The sequence below is a fragment of the Camelina sativa genome, chromosome 20 (assembly GCF_030686135.1).
Source record: "Camelina sativa cultivar CO46 ecotype springtype chromosome 20, ASM3068613v1".
Classification (NCBI taxonomy): Eukaryota; Viridiplantae; Streptophyta; class Magnoliopsida; order Brassicales; family Brassicaceae; genus Camelina; species Camelina sativa.
The window spans coordinates 32,346,489-32,363,703 of record NC_141899.1 but is presented as its reverse complement, the minus strand read 5'-3'; the positions used below and the strand labels follow the sequence as shown (position 1 = coordinate 32,363,703).

General features: G+C 39.1%; 3 protein-coding genes across 3 annotated transcripts; 1 reads left to right on the top strand and 2 right to left on the bottom strand.

Annotated features, from left to right (window-relative positions):
• Positions 1–994: 994 nt before the first annotated feature.
• CYP705A1 (cytochrome P450, family 705, subfamily A, polypeptide 1) lies at positions 995–2,819 on the top strand. The gene is made up of 2 exons (XM_010496309.2): positions 995–1,978; positions 2,065–2,819. Exons 1-2 carry the CDS (start codon positions 1,073–1,075, stop codon positions 2,692–2,694), a joined length of 1,536 nt encoding a protein of 511 aa, XP_010494611.2. The 5' UTR covers positions 995–1,072; the 3' UTR covers positions 2,695–2,819.
• Positions 2,820–3,556: 737 nt separating this feature from the next.
• LOC147919739 (disease resistance protein RML1A-like) lies at positions 3,557–4,803 on the bottom strand. The gene is made up of 2 exons (XM_087504087.1): positions 4,333–4,803; positions 3,557–4,150 (listed from the first exon to the last, which is right to left on the bottom strand). The coding sequence occupies exons 1-2, from the start codon at positions 4,597–4,599 to the stop codon at positions 3,557–3,559; spliced, it is 861 nt and encodes a 286-aa protein (XP_087360213.1). The 5' UTR covers positions 4,600–4,803.
• A 6,310-nt stretch (positions 4,804–11,113) lies between these two features.
• On the bottom strand, positions 11,114–16,394 carry LOC104771732 (disease resistance protein RRS1B-like). Its single transcript, XM_010496307.3, has 6 exons — positions 15,841–16,394; positions 14,659–15,752; positions 14,283–14,582; positions 13,419–14,195; positions 12,034–13,334; positions 11,114–11,798 (listed from the first exon to the last, which is right to left on the bottom strand). Exons 1-6 carry the CDS (start codon positions 15,896–15,898, stop codon positions 11,186–11,188), a joined length of 4,143 nt encoding a protein of 1,380 aa, XP_010494609.2. The 5' UTR covers positions 15,899–16,394; the 3' UTR covers positions 11,114–11,185.
• Positions 16,395–17,215: the final 821 nt, after the last annotated feature.

Below are 17,215 nucleotides of genomic sequence, written 5' to 3'. Positions count from 1 at the left end.
ATGGTGATGATCTTCATAGTTTTCAAAAATCTCAAATATATAAAGAGTAGATAACGAAAAATTGTTTTTTAAAAAAATTACCACGATAAGTAAAAAATAAAAACAACACTGATTAAAAACTATATAACAGTGAAGTGATCTTACTGCAATGACAAATGGTAAGTCCTTAATGCATAAGGCACCATCACACTAGAGATCGAGTCCCACTCCCTTTGAATGTAGGGATTTGGGTAATGAACCGACTGTTGTGGTCTAATGGTTGAAAAAAAAAACCATATAACAATACTTTTACGAAAAATGTTAAGTATTACGTATATTGATTGGCTAGTTATAGGTAAAAAGAGTAAAAGCGACTTTCTTAATCAAAATTGTTTTTCCCCAAGATTTTGGATTGGCTTCTCAATGATTTTTTGATTACCCAGAAGATAAACTTGTAACTAAGAAAATCTCAAAAAATATTAAAAACGATAAATCGAATTTAAATGATAATTCAGTTATCAATTATATCCTTAATGAGAAATTAAGAATGGTTCTTAAGACCAGTGGCATGTCAATTGATGTAAATACTTACACAAACATGTTCAAAAACTTATGAGTACTTTAGCTTTAATATTATTTGATCTTAGGAAAAAATCTCAAAACAGTCAAACTCATTTGATCCTAGCTAGCATAGTTTGAATTTTGTGCTTTTATGTGTGACAGTTGGTTTCCATAGTTGTTTTTTTTTTGTTAAAAAGATATTCAAGTTGGTTGTCATGGTTTAATAATCAATATACTAGTATCACATTTCAACATGCTTATGTTAGAATTTAGATGACTCTTTTCCCCAGTTTTGCCACCACCCACTCTTGTTATTATATCTCAATTCTCACATGTGTAGTCGGCAGAAACCAGGAGAAATGAGAACGTACACTATTGATGATATAGAGTATTTTTATCATGGAACTTGTTATATAAATATTAATAAATAAAACCTACACTTTGAGATCTCCATTATGTTACGTTTATATATATAAATGGATTCAAGGAGAGTCCTCATTGTTATCCATCCTCTCTCTGCTATTAAGCAACAATGGAAACAGTCATCGTTTACTCTCAAACCTTGTTCATCTTCCTCCTCCTTTGCTTCTCTTCACTCGTCTCTTACTTTCTCTTTTTCAAGAAACCAAAGGGTAACTTCGATTTGCTTCCGAGCCCTCCTGCTTTCCCAATCATCGGTCATTTTCACCTTCTCCTTGCTGCACGAATCCACATGTCTTTTCAGAAAATCTCATCCAAGTATGGACCTCTCCTCCATCTCCGCATCTTTAATGTCCCTGTCATCCTCATCTCCTCCCCCGCAATAGCCTATGAGATCTTTAGAGCTCAAGATATAATTATCTCCTCTCGCGGTGTTGCTGCGATAGATGAATCACTCGCGTTTGGATCGGCTGGCTTCGTCCACGCTCCATATGGAGATTACTGGAAGTTCATGAAGAAACTCATTGTTACTAAGGTGCTTGGACCCAAGGCGATGGAGCAGTCACGAAGTGTTCGTAATGAAGAGCTAGAGCTGTTCTACAAAACGCTGCTCGATAAGGCGATGAAGAAGGAAAGCGTTGATTTCTTCGAGGAAGCAGTGAGACTCGTTAACAACACCCTCTGCACGATGACCATGGGAAGGAGTTGCTCAGTGGAGAACAACGAGGCAGGGAGGGTCATGGAATTGGTTGCCGAGTTAGCTACCTTGTCTAAGAAGTTTTTGTTGGGAAAAATGTTGCGTAACATATTTGAGAAGCTTGGGATCTCACCGTTCAAAAAGAAGATAATGGATGTTTCCCGCAGATTTGAGGAGCTGCTTGACAAAATTATTTTGGAGCATGAAGAGAAACCGGAAGATACTGAGGGTAAGGACTTTATGGACTTATTGCTGGCAGATTCTCGAGACGAAAATGCAGAGTATAAGATCACTAAGAAACATATCAAGTCGTTATTCACGGTACATGTTTATCCTCTATGTTGGGTGTAATAGTTATTTGAGAATCCAGACGAACAATATTTAATTTATATATATAAAAATTGTAGGAGCTTTTCCTTGGAGCAACTGACACCTCTTCAACATCGACACAATGGGTAATGGCAGAGATCATCAACAACCCTAAGATCTTTCAGAGGGTGAGAGAAGAAATTGATTCCGTGGTAGGGAAAACAAGATTGATTCAAGAAACAGATCTACCAAACCTTCCTTACCTAGAAGCCGTAATTAAGGAAGCGCTAAGATTGCACCCTTCTGTGCCTTTCCTTGTAAGGGAGTTCCGAGACGAGTGTACGATTGGAGGGTTTTATGTACCAAATAAGACAACACTTGTTGTCAATGTTTATGCTATGATGAGAGATACTGATTTTTGGGAAGACCCTGATGAGTTTAAACCCGAGAGGTTTCTAGCTTCTTCTAGAAAGGAAGAGGACGTAAAAGAGAGATTCTTTAACTACATTCCTTTCGGGAGCGGAAGAAGAAAATGTCCTGGATCAAATCTTGGTTCTATCTTTATAGGAACCGTGATTGGGATGATGGTCCAGTGCTTTGACTGGGAAATCAAAGGAGGTAAGGTTAAGATGGAAGATGCTCCTGGAAGACTCTTCTTGACTATGGCTCATCCCCTTAGATGCACTCCTCTTCCTCGAACCCTAAACCCTTTACCTACCAGTCACTAGTTTCCTTAATTAGGATATTAATATACCTCTGAATTTACATATTGTATCCTCTTTCTTTTGTTTAATGTAATCTCTATGTATGCCTCTTCTAATTCCTCTCAATTAAAAGCAATATTTCCCCCAAACTTTGATATTGTTTGTATTGGAAACCAAAACAAAAATTAATGTTTACCTCTTCTACAGTCAGTATTGTGTTATATAGAAACAAAAATAGAGAAAAAAACCGAATATATATTTCACAATCTAAAGTCGGACCAAGCAAATAAAGTAATACTATCTTCGGTCTTCCTCTCTAGTGGATCATTCTCTAATAAGAACACTAGTTAACAATAACAGCACAGAAATCAATGACAATCTGTGATCTTATTTTCGGTGGAGAAAGATCCCACATTCCACATTGGAAGATGTGATGGCACTTAAGTAATATATAAAGGGTTAGGGGCAATCAACTAATGCTCTATTCATCATAATATATCCATGGTCAGGAGCATGGTCAGTTATGATATATCTCCTGATATATCTCCTGGTCAAAAACAGCACTTAGTTTATGAATAGAGCACGGTGGAAGTATGAGATATCATATTAATATACAGGACTTAGATATATCAGGAGATATCTCCTGACCATGCTCTATTCATCAACTTCCACCGTGAATATAGATCAAGAGCTTCTTTATTCACGCATCTTCATATGATATCAGCAAGACTACAAGGTTATGTACATTAAAAAAATTTAAGTGACATTATTAAATTGACAGTTGCTAAAGTAAAATAAGATACCATGATTTCATTGTATGTCGTGTGCTTTATTCAAGTATGCACATGAGACCCGCACAGATTCACATAATTCACTCATAGAAGTCTTAAATTCCTTCTTTTTTGGGATCAAAGACTTCTGACTCTTCTTTCTTCAATTGTTCTTCCATCTGTGTTGTTTCTGATTTAATCAAAGTGCTTGGTGAGATTCCAACACTCAGGCGCCATTCTCTAGGCAGTGCCCCACAGTTTAAAATGTCTAGCTCCACGAGAAGTTTCAGTTTAGAAATATTTGGGGAGAACTTCTTTAACTCGTTGCAACCATTCATCGACAAGTAAGAGAGCTTAGACATATTCTCAATCCACGAAGGAATTTCCTCAATTGCAGTTCCATCAAGATAGAGATTTGAAATGTTTGTTGACATTTCTGGAAAGCTTCCCAACTTTGAGCATCCCTTGAGATTGAGGCAATTCAGAGATTCCAAGTTGATATTATCGGTTGGAAGAACCATGATGTTTATGCAACCTTGCATGTTCAAGTCCATCAAACTATGGAGATTCCTAACAGAGGTTGGAAGCTCCACCAAACTTGAGCAACCGCCAAGATCCAATTTCTCAAGATTGATGGCGGTCGAGAGAACTGGTAATTCTTCCAGGCATAACGAATCCCGTAGACTCATATACTTGAGATTTTTAAGCACCTGAGAAAAAAATAGGATGGTAAAGACAGAAATCAGATACCTGGCAACAATACTAATTTCAATTTCCAAACTAATGGTAAATTGCGTTTACTAGATTTCAACATGTGTCTCTAACCATTAATTTTATCTATCCATGGAAGAAAACCAACAATACTATCTGATGCATCGATCAGAACACGTACCCGAATTCCTTCCCACAGTTTTATAAGCTTGCTATCCTCCATTATGAGTTCAACAATACTTCTTACGTGAAAGTTAGAAGGCAAGTAGCTCATTGGGAATGCCTTCCAATGCAGTAATCTGAGTTTACGGGGCAGATTATCAAAGCTTTCAGGTAAGTGCACATTGACGTCTTTATTCCCCAAGTTTGTGTAGAATTTCAGAAACTGTAGATTTACCATCCTACTGAACCCTGTCTCACTTATAAAAAGTTCCTCAACTTCTGACATGTCCAACGATATCCCTAAAACTCTTTTAGTACCCTGGTAAGACAGAAAAAAAACCTCAGAAGCTAAGCTATTTTAACAAAGAAATGCGTAATCTAAAAAACTTGGGAAATATCTAAATGAAATGAAATGCTTATCCAAAAAACGTACAGAGCTATTCTCAAGAACATCACAAATCTCCATAGAATCGACCAAGAATCGACGCCTTCCAGGGTCATGAATGGACTCCTTACGGACAATTTCTCTGCCCAAGTTTTACTGCAACTGATGCATTGAAAGTTTCCCATCTTCTGTTACCTGTATCAGAGACTTGTAGTGTAGGTTTGTAAGCCCAAGCTCAACATCGAACACATTGTCTGCCAGTAATTGTCTCACATGTTCAGGCCTATAATGATTGAATAAACACGCAATGTGAAGAAATATGTCTTTCTCATCATCAAGTAACCTGTCATATGCAACTCTCAATAATATCTCCAGTTTTCCATCCAAACTTTTCCCAATCCAAGGAAGCATTTTCATCCACTCTGTTTTTTCTTTCCCTCTCAGAAATGAACCGAAAATGTTGAGACCCAAAGGAAGATTACCGACAGTCTCTGCAACTTCGACTGCAAGTTCCATAAAAACATTGGGTGGATAGTTTCGCCCAAAAGTTGATTGGCAGAATAACTGTTTCTGCTTTCATCTTTCGGTGCCTACGCGGAAAGTTTTTGAAGAACGCTTTTACTTTAATTATTTCTTCTCTACTCTCTCTGGTTTCCACGAACGCTCTTAATTGAGTGAGTTTGTGAAACAAGTTTCTGCGAACGCTTGTTAAGCGAGTTTGCAAAACTAATTCAGTGTAATTTAATTACTTGAACAGTTTGATTAATATATTAATCAGATCTGTTTATTGTGAAACAGAAAAATGTCTGGAGACAACACCAACAACGTTGACGGTGATAGGGTTCCTGCAACCCCTGTTGAAACTCCTGCGGAGTTGGCTTTACGCCTTGCTAAAGAACTTGAAAAGACGAAGCTTACCGATTCGGGTATGGAAAACGTGCGCCGAAATCTGTTCGGTAATGGATTAACCCACATGGGGATACCACCTTCGGCTTCCCAAAGGATGATGCCAGATAAGTTCGATGATAAAGCTGGGTTCAAAACGTGGCAAAACAAGATACGCTACTACTTGGCCAGCATGAACATGGAAAGGTACCTCACAGAGGATCCACCAATGCTTCCACAAGGTGACACTGACGTGTATGTGGTTGGAAGTATGGATAGTTGGGCTCAAGGAGACTACTGTTGCAAAGGTCAGATTCTGAACCGTTTGGTCAATGATCTGTATGACCTCTACAGTATGTACAAGACTTCAAAAGCATTGTGGCTAGCTTTGGGGACCAAGTACAAGACTGATGAGTCTGGGATGCAGAAATTCTCAACTACGAAGTTCCTGAATTTCAAGATGGTGGATTCCAAACCAATTATGGAACAAGTGGAAGCTCTTCAACGCATCTTTCAGGAGATCGATTTGGAAGGGATGTCGATATGCAATGTCTTCAAGACGAATTGCCTGATCGAGAAGCTACCACCAGGCTGGTCGAATTTCAAGCATTACCTTAACTTCAAGCGTAAGGCAATGTCTCTTGATGATCTCATCCGTCGGTTGAGAGTTGAGGACAACAATCGTGGAGCTCATTTGGATGCTCAAAGCCAAGGGCATGATGTTCATGTAGCTGAGCATAAGGCCAAGTTTAAAGGCAAGGGTAAAGGGATCTCTATTCCTCATAAACCGTTGAAGGTGTCATCTGGACCAAACTTCAAGAAGAGCAACCTTGAGAGGAAGTTCAAAGGGAAGTGTCATCATTGTGGTAAGATTGGACACAAGGCTGATGTTTGCAAAAGCAAAGCAAAAGATCTCAAGTTGCAAGCAAACCTAACTGAAGAAGACATGGTTGTCGTGGTTACTGAATGTAACATGGTGGAAGACAACCCAGTGGAGTGGTACTACAACACTGGTGCTACCACACACATATGCTCTGATAGGACCATGTTCACCACCTATGTGCAGAACAAGTCAAATGAGCAGCTTTTTATGGGCAACACGGCGGTGTCCAAGATTGAAGGTAAAGGCAAAGTGGTTCTGAAGCTAACTTCTGATCGTGAGCTCACCCTCCAGAACGTGAAGCACGTACCTGATATGCGGAAGAATCTCATCTCTGGAACAGTGTTAAGCAAGCATGGTTTTCCATCAATTTTGAGGCTGATAAGTTAGTTCTTAAGAAAAATGGGATGTATTTGGGAAAGGGTTTTGTTAAGGGTGGACTGATCAAAATGTCTGTAACGACAGTCCATCCAAAAATTGTAGCTTCTGCGTCTGTTGCTGAAATGAAAGAAAACCCTATTGCTTACTTGGTTGAGTCTACTTGGCATGAACGTTTGACATGTCAATTACAAAACAATGCGAAAAATGCAAAACTTGAATTTGATTCCGACATTCAAAACTAACCAAGAAAAATGTGAAGTGTGCGTACAGGCCAAACTCACTAAAACTCCCTCACCACGCGTTGAAAGAACAACCGAACCTCTAGGTTTAATTCACACAGACTTATGTGATTTAAAGTATGTGCACACTAGAGGTGGTAAGAAATACTTTGTTACCTTCATTGATGATTGCACAAGATATTGCTATGTATATCTCTTGCATAGCAAAGATGAAGCAGTGGAAAAATTCAAAGAGTTCACCCTCGAAGTAGAAAATCAGCTTCAGAAAACTATAAAAGTAGTTCGAAGTGATAGAGGAGGAGAATATAATGAGCCGTTCAATGCATTTTGCAGAGAAAAAGGCATTATACATCAGACAACCGCTCCCTACTCGCCAGAATCTAACGGAGTAGCGGAACAAAAGAATCGAACTCTGAAAGAGATGATGAATGCGTTGTTGCAGGAATCTGGGTTAGCCCAGAACATGTGGGGGGAAGCTTTGCTTACCACTAATTACATCCTCAACAGGATACTGCATAAGGTTACTGGCAAATCACCATATGAGCTTTGGAAAGGTACAGTACCTTCGTACAAATACCTCAAAGTGTGGGGGTGTCTAGCAAAAGTGGCTGTACCACCTCCTAAAAAGGTCACAATTGGGCCTAAGACCGTAGACTGTATCTTCATCGGATATGCACATAACAGTAGTGCATATCGATTTCTGGTTCATAAATCAGATATTCCAGATATCCATGTGAATACAATTATGGAGTCAAGAAATGCTTCATTTTTTGAAGACATTTTTCCCTGTAGGAAAACTCAAAAACGGACTCGTGAACAACGAGATGCAGCGACTTTGGAAGCTGGCAATACTTTGAGTACTACTTCTGTCGAATCAGAACTGGAACCTAGAAGAAGCAAACGAGCTCGCAAAAGTAAATCGTTTGGTGATGATTTTCTGATGATGGCATTTCTAGCTGAAAATCTACCAAGAACATACGCAGAAGCTATGTCTACACCTGATGCACCTTATTGGAAGGAAGCAGTCAAAACTGAAATAGACTCTATCATGCAACATCATACTTACGAGATGGCAGATCTACCACAAGGATTTAAGCCTTTGGGATGTAAATGGATTTTTACGATAAAACGAAAACCAAATGGCGATATTGAACGGTACAAGGCTAGGCTTGTAGTGCAAGGATTTCGGCAAAAAGAAGGCTTAGATTTCTTTGATACCTATTCACCGGTAACAAGATTATCTTCGATCAGGATGCTCATAGGTATTGCAGCCTTGAGAAAACTTGAAATCCATCAAATGGATGTAAAAACTGCTTTTCTTCATGGAGATTTAGAAGAGAAAATCTACACGAAACAACTTGAGGGATTTGTTATTCCAGGACAAGAACACAAAGTGTGTAAACTTGTGAAGTCATTATATGGACTCAAACAGGCTCCTAAGCAGTGGCATGAGAAGTTTGACAGTATGATGATGTCTAATGGTTTTCGCATTAATGAATGTGACAAATGCATATACTACAAAACTACTCCATCAGGGTACATTTTGTTATGCTTATATGTAGATGATATGGTTATTATTGGCAGCAACAAAGACATCATAACTCAAACGAAAAACATGCTCAAAAGAAATTTTGACATGAAGGACTTGGGTTTAGCAGATGTAATTTTGGGGATAAAAATCATCAGAACTGATGAGGGCCTTATCTTGTCTCAAACCCACTATGCGGAAAAAGTGCTTGATAGATTCAAGCATTACTCAAATGGGACTGCAAAAACTCCAGAGGATCCTCAAATTCACTTGACCAAAAATTCTGGTGAACCTGTGCTGCAGGTGGAGTATGCAAGAGTAATTGGCAGTCTAATGTACTTGACAAACTGTACAAGACCGGATTTAGCGCACTCTGTAAATGTACTTAGTCGCTACACAAGTAATCCAGGACATAAGCATTGGATGGCTATAGCTAGAGTTTTGGATTATCTACGTTATACCAAAGATCATGGCTTGCACTATGGTAGAGAACCTGGAGTTTTGGAAGGTTACAGTGATGCCAACTGGATTGCAGACTCGAGAAACTCAAAATCCACAAGTGGATATGTTTTTACACTTGGAGGTGCAGCAGTGTCCTGGAAGTCTTCCAAACAAACTCTGGCAGCTAAATCAACTATGGAATCTGAATTCATAGCTTTGGAGATAGCTATGTCAGAAGCTGAATCACTTCGTAATTTCTTGGAAGACATCCCAATGTGGGGGAATCCTGTGCCTGCAATACGTGTACACTGTGATAGCGAATCGGCTTTGGGCAAGGCAAGGAATACCCATTCCAATGGCAAATCTCGTCACATCAGACGGAGACATAAAACTGTTAGACAACTTATCTCAACTGGTGTAGTGACGATTGATTACATCAATACGAAAGAAAACCTAGCGGATCCATTTACAAAAGGTTTGGCGCGAGATCAAGTTATAAAATCATCAAGAGGAATGGGTTTAAAGCCTATGACTTAAGAGGATGTTTGATGGTAACCCCACCTACTCAGATTGGAGACCCCATGACCTAGGTTCAAAGGGACAACTAAATCAAGCTGAATCTGCTACAAGCACTAGAAGACTTTTGTCTTTTCCCAGTTCCTAGAGTGATGTAAAGTGCTTCCTGTATGTTAGAGGTTAAGCATATGCTTTTAATGATTTGAAATGCAGCTTTATAAAATATTTGAAATAATTACAGAATATTTCTTTAAATACAAGCAGCTTATATAAATCACCTTGTGAGTGTGAGATGGGGCCGTTTCTAGGAGAATAGATGAGGCTATACTCTCCAAGTTCACTCATGATTAACCAGGCATGTTCAAGGCCACAATGAACACAATAGAGAACCTCGTTCTACGAGAAAACGAAGCTGTGTTATGCCTGCTGTCTAAGTTTACATACAAATCCGGATGGTTCAAGACATCATGTTCACCAACTGGCCGAGTAAACTCGACAGGTATAACAATGAGTCGGTTCAAGGTTGAAAAACGCCACCAACTCATATACAGTTAGTTTTCGCATATACTCTCGAAGGTCTGTCTAGTCTAGCTAGTAGTGTCAGTCTATAGGGTTAGTTATGTCGTCATATGTTTAGACTTATTTCTATTCATGTGGGGGATTTTTGGAACTGAATTTTCAGAAACAAGTTTCAGAAAATTGCAGGTTTTGGAACAATGACTTTCCGGTGACTTTCCAGCCAAATTCCGGCCAAATGGCTGATCGGAATTGTCTGGTCGATAGTGCAATGGAAAGCTGGTAACGAGTACTACAAGATGGTATACTCATACGTCCAAAACGGAGTTGATTTGAATGAGAAATAAGAGTGTGAAGTGAGCTACTTGGGATGGTTTGGGAAATATCCCACATCGGAAATATGATTGATTTTTCACTCATATATATATAGTTTTACACTCTTCTAGTTTCAAAAGTATGTAGAAGGAAGAGGGAAGGGAAGGTTCCCAAAAGTATGTAGAAGGAAGAGGGACGGGCCGGACGCGGGGCGGGCCGGGTCGGGCTGGTCTCGGACGCGGGCTGTGGTCTCTTGGACTTTTGGGTTTTTGAGCTTTTTGGCTCTTGAGACTGCTGTAGGCCCATTTAATTTTTTGGAAAGACTTGGTGTGAACTCCAAGCAAACTTGGGCAGCACTCCGAGAATATTCACTGAATATTTTCTTGAGAGCTCCCTCCTTCCACTATATATAGAGGCATAACCTCTCATTATTTTTCACACACAAAAACGTAAACACTCCTTCCTCTGAAGATCTCTCTCTCCCTCTCTCTTGCTTAGTCCAAGTAAGTTCTTAGTTTAGTAGTCTCGAGAATATAACGTAGATCTGTTCGCTTGAGTTCTATTACTGGTGTGCTACGGTTATAGTTCGTGATCGGTTGTATCCTGGGATTCATAAATCGTGATTGTCCGAAAGCACTTACGGCCGATTTATTGAATTAAGGAAAGAGATATCATATCTCGCCTCCGTAATTTATTTACTGCTTTATATTATGCTGTTGTAATTCGTTTCTGATTTCGTTAATTTAAATATAATTCGCATATTTTCTCAATTCGATTTTTGCTCTCCTAACAAAGAGCTTGCTTTTTAGATGGTAAATCCACCTTGTACATATTGTCAATCCCATAACCATGCAAAAGTCTTTTGTCTTGTGTAATAACAATAATTCTGCTCCCTGAACCAAACCATCCAGTATCTCCTACCAACGCCTCTAGTAGCACATGATCATACGCATCATCCAGAATGATAAGAACTTTCTGATCCTTTAGCTTTTCGCTCACCATACCTAGATGATATATCACTCTGTACTTCTGGCCTAAAACTTCAGATAGAAATTGTTTTTGCAAGTACAACTTAGTACCATAGTCGTCTAGTTGGGATCTTCTCGAATATTCCATCGTCTTGTATATGAAATCCCTATCTACATATATACTACGCTGGAAATGACAAGCAAGTCGGCTATATAGGGCTCTTGCGATGGTACTCTTACCAATTCCTGAGGGACCCCAAATGCCAACCATCCTCACTTCATTAGATTCCAAGCACAACAATGTATTGATTTTTGAGATATGATCTTTAATTCCAACAAAGTTATCAAAATCCTTTGATACTGTTGTTGTAGTATTCAGTTCACTTAAAACCTCATCGACAATTGTTTCCACCATCTTTGCTTCGTTATCCCTAATAATGAGAAAGATATCACTACAAGTACTTGAAAAAAGCATTATCATTACCATGTATATCAATTTTTTTGAGACTTGCATTGTCTTGTCAATCCTTAGTTTCAACATAGCCTTGATTGATACAGGTGCGAGAAATATTTCTAAATGAGTTCTTTTCATTGGCATTCACAACTCATGAAAAATATTTGTAATATTTAAGATAAACCAACTTCTAATGACTCAAGATAACGTACCAGTCAATAGTAGGGTACCCCATTTTGTTTGCTACCTCATACAAAGCTTGGCACCATTCTTGTTTCTCATTCTCTGTTTTGTTCTTGCAGGTTTCTTGAAATCGGTTTCCAAATTCTCCTATCTGATTCCTAACATGCGAGGGATTCACATTGTAGAAAATTGGTATAACTCTTTGACCAAACACTTTGCAGCTCTTTGTAATCTCCACCAAGTTGTTCAGGTTCCAGCTCGAAGAGGCGTAGTTTTCCGAGAGCACGACAATCAAGATCCTCGACTCTCTTATTGCTCGTACAGTCACAGGGTCTATAAGCTGGCTTATGTCTATTTCATTGTCTCTGAACATATTGATTCTTTTGCTTTCGAATGCTTGAAGAAGGTGACTGAGGAAGGTTCTGCGAACATCTTCCCCTATGAAGCTCGGGAAAACATCATACTTCCATTTGCGAGACGAAGAAGAAGCCACCAAGACCTTTTCAAAGTCTTGAGTAAAATCTTTCCAGCTACCAGGTAGCATGGATTCTTTACGGAGGATTTCTTTACCCATTTTCCGTAGAAAAGAATGCATCACAATTGGTCCATTGGAAGATACATGTATGAGGGACATGTTGGCTAAGACGCTGAGCCCAGAGCTAATGTCCAAGTCAACGGTAGAAATAAGTGGTACCACCAAATCAACATCCTTATCATTGAACAAACAGGCTATGTAAAGAAATAAAGCTTTATCTGTCTCTTGTAAATCATTATAGGCGACTCTCATTACTTCTTCAATGTCATTACCAGAAAACTCTGTTGGATCTAAGGAAGAATTTGATGAACTCATCCTAAGCTCTGTATTGTCAGTTGCAGAAGCAATTACATAGAGTCCACATCTTGTCACTGTGCAACTATCATCTAGACGCTTCCCCTCCTTGTTGACAGGGAAGAATTCAAATACAACTAAATTAGCCAAGATATCACTAGTGCTTGGAAACACCTTGACGTCAGAGAAGACAAATATATGATCGTTCTGAACTTTTGGAATAGCTTCTCCTGGACCCCAAAAATGAAAAGTTCTTTCTAGTCTGTTAAAGTGGCCTTCCTCGTTTTTCCATCTGCAAATGCAACCAATGCCAAAACCCGTAGCATCATAGTAATCCTCTGAAAATGAAACTTCTACTAGCATAGAAAACCCCACAAGCTTGCTCCTCCAAGAGGGATCTAGTTGCATCATTACAGAAGATCCTGGCTGCAGATCAAGCGTGGAATTTTCATTCGCATGTGAGGGAGCACAGAAGCTGAAAGCCAGAGTTTTGTTGAGTTCCTGTTCGAAAAATTATTCAGATATGATATGAGAAGGATGTAACTGGGTCTGGGTGAGAGAGAGAGAGAGAGAGAGAGTATTTACCTGCAGAAGGTCTCTTGGTATTTGTTTAACATTGGCCACTGCTTTCACTAAAAAATCTTTGACCACTTGTGGAGATAGATCAAAACAATTACTGAACGTGTAATGCATAGGAAGTTGCTGGAAGTCTAAATGAATTGATTTCAGAGTGACACAACCATGAGCATTCAGAACTTCTAGAGTTTGAGGAAGTTTTGGCACTTCTCTTACCGCAGTACCAGCAAGATATAATTCTTTCAGATTGCGTGGGAAACCCTGGATAGTTTCAAGCCCTGAGCAGCCAGAGAGATCAAGAATATTGAGAAATTCAAAATTAACCATGTTAGGCAGACTTTGCAAACGAGAGCAATCTTTCAGCTCCAAGCAAATAAGCTTCCAAGGATCTTGATTAGATGTGCTGATTTTCATCCGACTTGTTAAAGGTTCGAGATCAATTTGCTCAAGATTTGAGACACCTGAAAGACCCGGAATTTCCGTTAGAATATTCTTAAGCTCTCTGAAATTTGGCTTAACAACGGAAAGTGATAAGTCAATTATGCCAGTCCCCTGGAGGTGCAGTGTCTGAATATTTGGTGGAATCTCTGGAAAATTTTTGATCTCTGTGCAACCTGAGAGGTTTACAACTCGTAGATGCAGCAACTGATCTGTGACTGGGAAACTCTGCAGCCTTGTACAACCTTGGAGATCAATTACCTCAATATTCTGAGCTTTTAACAGATCTTCGATATCAACTAGATGCTGGGAATGGCAAAGTCTGATCTTCCTCAACATCTTCAGGTTCTGAGAAGAAACATAAATCCAAATAAATAACAACAAAATCTATCAGGTAATGATAAGGGTTAAAGTCGCGTATTAGAGTTTGCTTACCTTGGTTCCTCCCCAAAGTTTCTTAAGTTTACTGTACGGCATGTTGATTTCAACAAGGTGCCTAGGATCAAAATTTTGAGGCAAAGATTGCAGAGAATAGTTCTCCCAGTGGAGGAGTCTTAGTTTATTAGGAAGAGAATTGAGAACGCCTTTTGAAAAATTGATTACAGGATGGACTTCAGGATTGGAACAGTAAATCTTGAGCAATCTAAGGTTCAACATATTCTCAAAGGCAGCAGGCTTGATATTAAAACTTATGTTTGATGCGTCGAGAAATATGCCTTCGATCTCATCAGTGCCCTGAAGGAGTTTTGGAAGGGGATATATTAGGGTGTTTTCTCATATTAAACTATGAAAGTATCAAAATATAACAGACCTGAGCAGGTTTGGAAGTTGTTTTGCGTTCTCCATCTGCTCTGTGTTCATTATCTTCTAATAAATATTTGATACTCCAAGGTTGCCAGAGTCTGCTGCGTCTCTCGATCTGTACTGTGTCTCTATTTATTATTTCTCGGCCAACGTCCTGGATCAAATTATGCATCTGCAGGCGGTTTTCTGAAACAGTCACCAGACACTTCTCAACAAGAACATCAATTCCAACATGTGGAAAGAAATCACACCCATCAAGCAGTTGCATAACATAGTCGACATTTTCTCCTTGAAAGAAAGCAGCTATGTCTAGAAAAATGTTCTTTTCGCTGTCAGTTAGTGTGTAATAGCTGCTCTTAAATGTATCAACAATCTTTAAAGGAGGACTTCGCTTGAGTTTGACGAATGCAGTCTCCATTGCTGACAGCTTTTTATGACCCTTGAGCGCTTTGCCAAAAATATTTAGAGCTAACGGATTTCCACTAGCATATTGAACCACTTTCACTGACAGTTCAAGGAGATTCTGCTCTGTCGTATCTTTTATAGACGCACAAAGAAAGAATAATTGAAGAGCGTTTTTCTCATTGAAACCCTGAACCTCGTACATTTGATTGACCCCACAAAGGCGAAACACTTGTTTATCTCTGGAGGTTAAGATGATTAGGCTTCCAGGACCAAACCAGTCAAACCCTCCAAGCAAAGACTCTGTTAACAGAGGACTGCGCACATCATCAAGAACAACAAGAACCCTCTTATTGTTTAATTTGTCTCTAAGCAAGCCAGGCTTCTCTTTCAATAGTTGTTCCTCCAGGAAACGATAAAGACCATTCTCATGAATAACTTTCTCATAGTTTTCGAGAAAACAAGAAGCATCAAATTCGCCAGACATTTGGTCAAATACCGCTTTAGCAAGTGTCGTCTTGCCTATGCCAGGCATACCCCAAATTCCAATACGGCGGATGCCCACAGGTAGCTTGCAAACCATGTTTTCAATCTCCAGCAGCTTCGAGTAGATTCCAATTCGTCCCATAGAGAAGAGCTTCTCATACACATCTCTCACAATCTCTTTTACTAGTTTTGAGTCATTCCATTCATTCCTTCCTGCACCATGTTTTCATCCCACTAAGTAAATCTTAATTTAGAAACCTTATGTTAATAGATAAGGAGAAGAAGAAAGCAGAGTGAAAACCTGGACTTGTGGACTGATGAGAAGCCTTTCGAATCCAGCGCGCTGAGCCATTCAGCATCTGATGTTCTGACGCCGTACAGCACAGGAACCACAACCTGATTTCCGTTCCTCTTGCAATCGAGAACCTTCACAAGCTTGTCAAGGCATATCGTACGGTTTCCGGGTAAAACCATCACAGAAACCCTAGCTCTCTCGACCTTTGCCTGGACCTCCTCCGAAAGAATATCGTCGCGCTATCGACGAACATATCATTTATGCCTTTTCGGCGGAGGGCTTCAGTGAGGTGGCTGACAAAGGAGTACTGTACCTCTTTTACGCAGCTGATGTAGACGATTTGCTCACTATCGGCCATGATTTCGTGCATCTACAATTACAAGAAACCTTCGATTTTGCTGAAACAGTTGGTAGCATCTGACCCCAACTCTGTAATTTTTGTTTCTGGGTTCTTTCTCGCAAAGTTGGCTCCCCCGCACTCCATTGTCAACGATTCAAAAGATTCCCCTTCGCTACCAAATAAAATTTAACCACTACAGTATTTTCTTTTTTATATACGCAAAAAGCTGGCTGCTTGGCTGTATAACTATAACCCCATAAAATAATTAAAGTGTGTATTTACAAAATAATACATTTTTCAAAATTTAATACGAGTTTAGTATATTTTTTTTTCTTCCACAAATGAAATATATTGATTAAGGGAAATCTATACAGAGAAGGATATTTAGCCAATCTGGCTTTGAAACAGAATCAGAGTAATATTCTTTATCAATACAATCAAATTTTGCTAACATATCTGCTACCTTATTACATTCTCTCTTTGTAAAAACAAAAGAAACTTTGTTTACTTTTGAAGACCAAACATTTATATCGAGTAAGTTTGTTAACGAAGCATTCATTGTGTGACCATGAACCAATTTGATTAGCACCTCACAATCTCTTTCAAAGACCACAGATTGATATCCTCTTATCCAACCTTATTGTAATGCCACTAAAAGGCTTTTTGTCTCAACGTCTAATGGTGATCCTGCATAATTCAGTCTTGTAGCACTCCATGCTTGAGCTTCACCTTGATGATTCCTAAAGATCCAACCGCCTGTTGCTTGTTGGTTGTGAATGTCATAACTTGTGTCAAAATTACATTTAACAGTCGGATGCTCTGGAGGTAGCCAAGAATTGGTATTCGGTCGTGATACATTTTGTGTGATCACCGGTATTTTTACATTGCTGATCCATTCCTTTGTATCCGACTTAGCCTGTAGAACTGTTTTAGTTGCGCTTTCACGAAAGTTATTGAAGACTTGATTGTTCCTTGCTTTCCATATACGCCAGAGAAGAATAAAAGGCATTGTAGAATCAAATCTATTATTAGTTTGTGTAG

What these genes read in the sequence shown, in the direction of transcription:
- LOC104771732 (XM_010496307.3), bottom strand. Translation starts at nt 15,898, where the DNA reads ATGCTGAATGGCTCAGCGCGCTGGATTCGAAAGGCTTCTCATCAGTCC. An exon ending in TCATCAGTCCACAAGTCCAG is followed by an intron (nt 15,753 to 15,840) that starts GTTTTCACTCTG and finishes AACATGGTGCAG; the next exon opens with GAAGGAATGAATGGAATGAC. An exon ending in TACCAAGAGACCTTCTGCAG is followed by an intron (nt 13,335 to 13,418) that starts GTAAATACTCTC and finishes TTTTTCGAACAG; the next exon opens with GAACTCAACAAAACTCTGGC.
- CYP705A1 (XM_010496309.2), top strand. Translation starts at nt 1,073, where the DNA reads ATGGAAACAGTCATCGTTTACTCTCAAACCTTGTTCATCTTCCTCCTC. An exon ending in ATATCAAGTCGTTATTCACG is followed by an intron (nt 1,979 to 2,064) that starts GTACATGTTTAT and finishes TAAAAATTGTAG; the next exon opens with GAGCTTTTCCTTGGAGCAAC.
- LOC147919739 (XM_087504087.1), bottom strand. Translation starts at nt 4,599, where the DNA reads ATGTCAGAAGTTGAGGAACTTTTTATAAGTGAGACAGGGTTCAGTAGG. An exon ending in AACTGTGGGAAGGAATTCGG is followed by an intron (nt 4,151 to 4,332) that starts GTACGTGTTCTG and finishes TTTTTTTCTCAG; the next exon opens with GTGCTTAAAAATCTCAAGTA.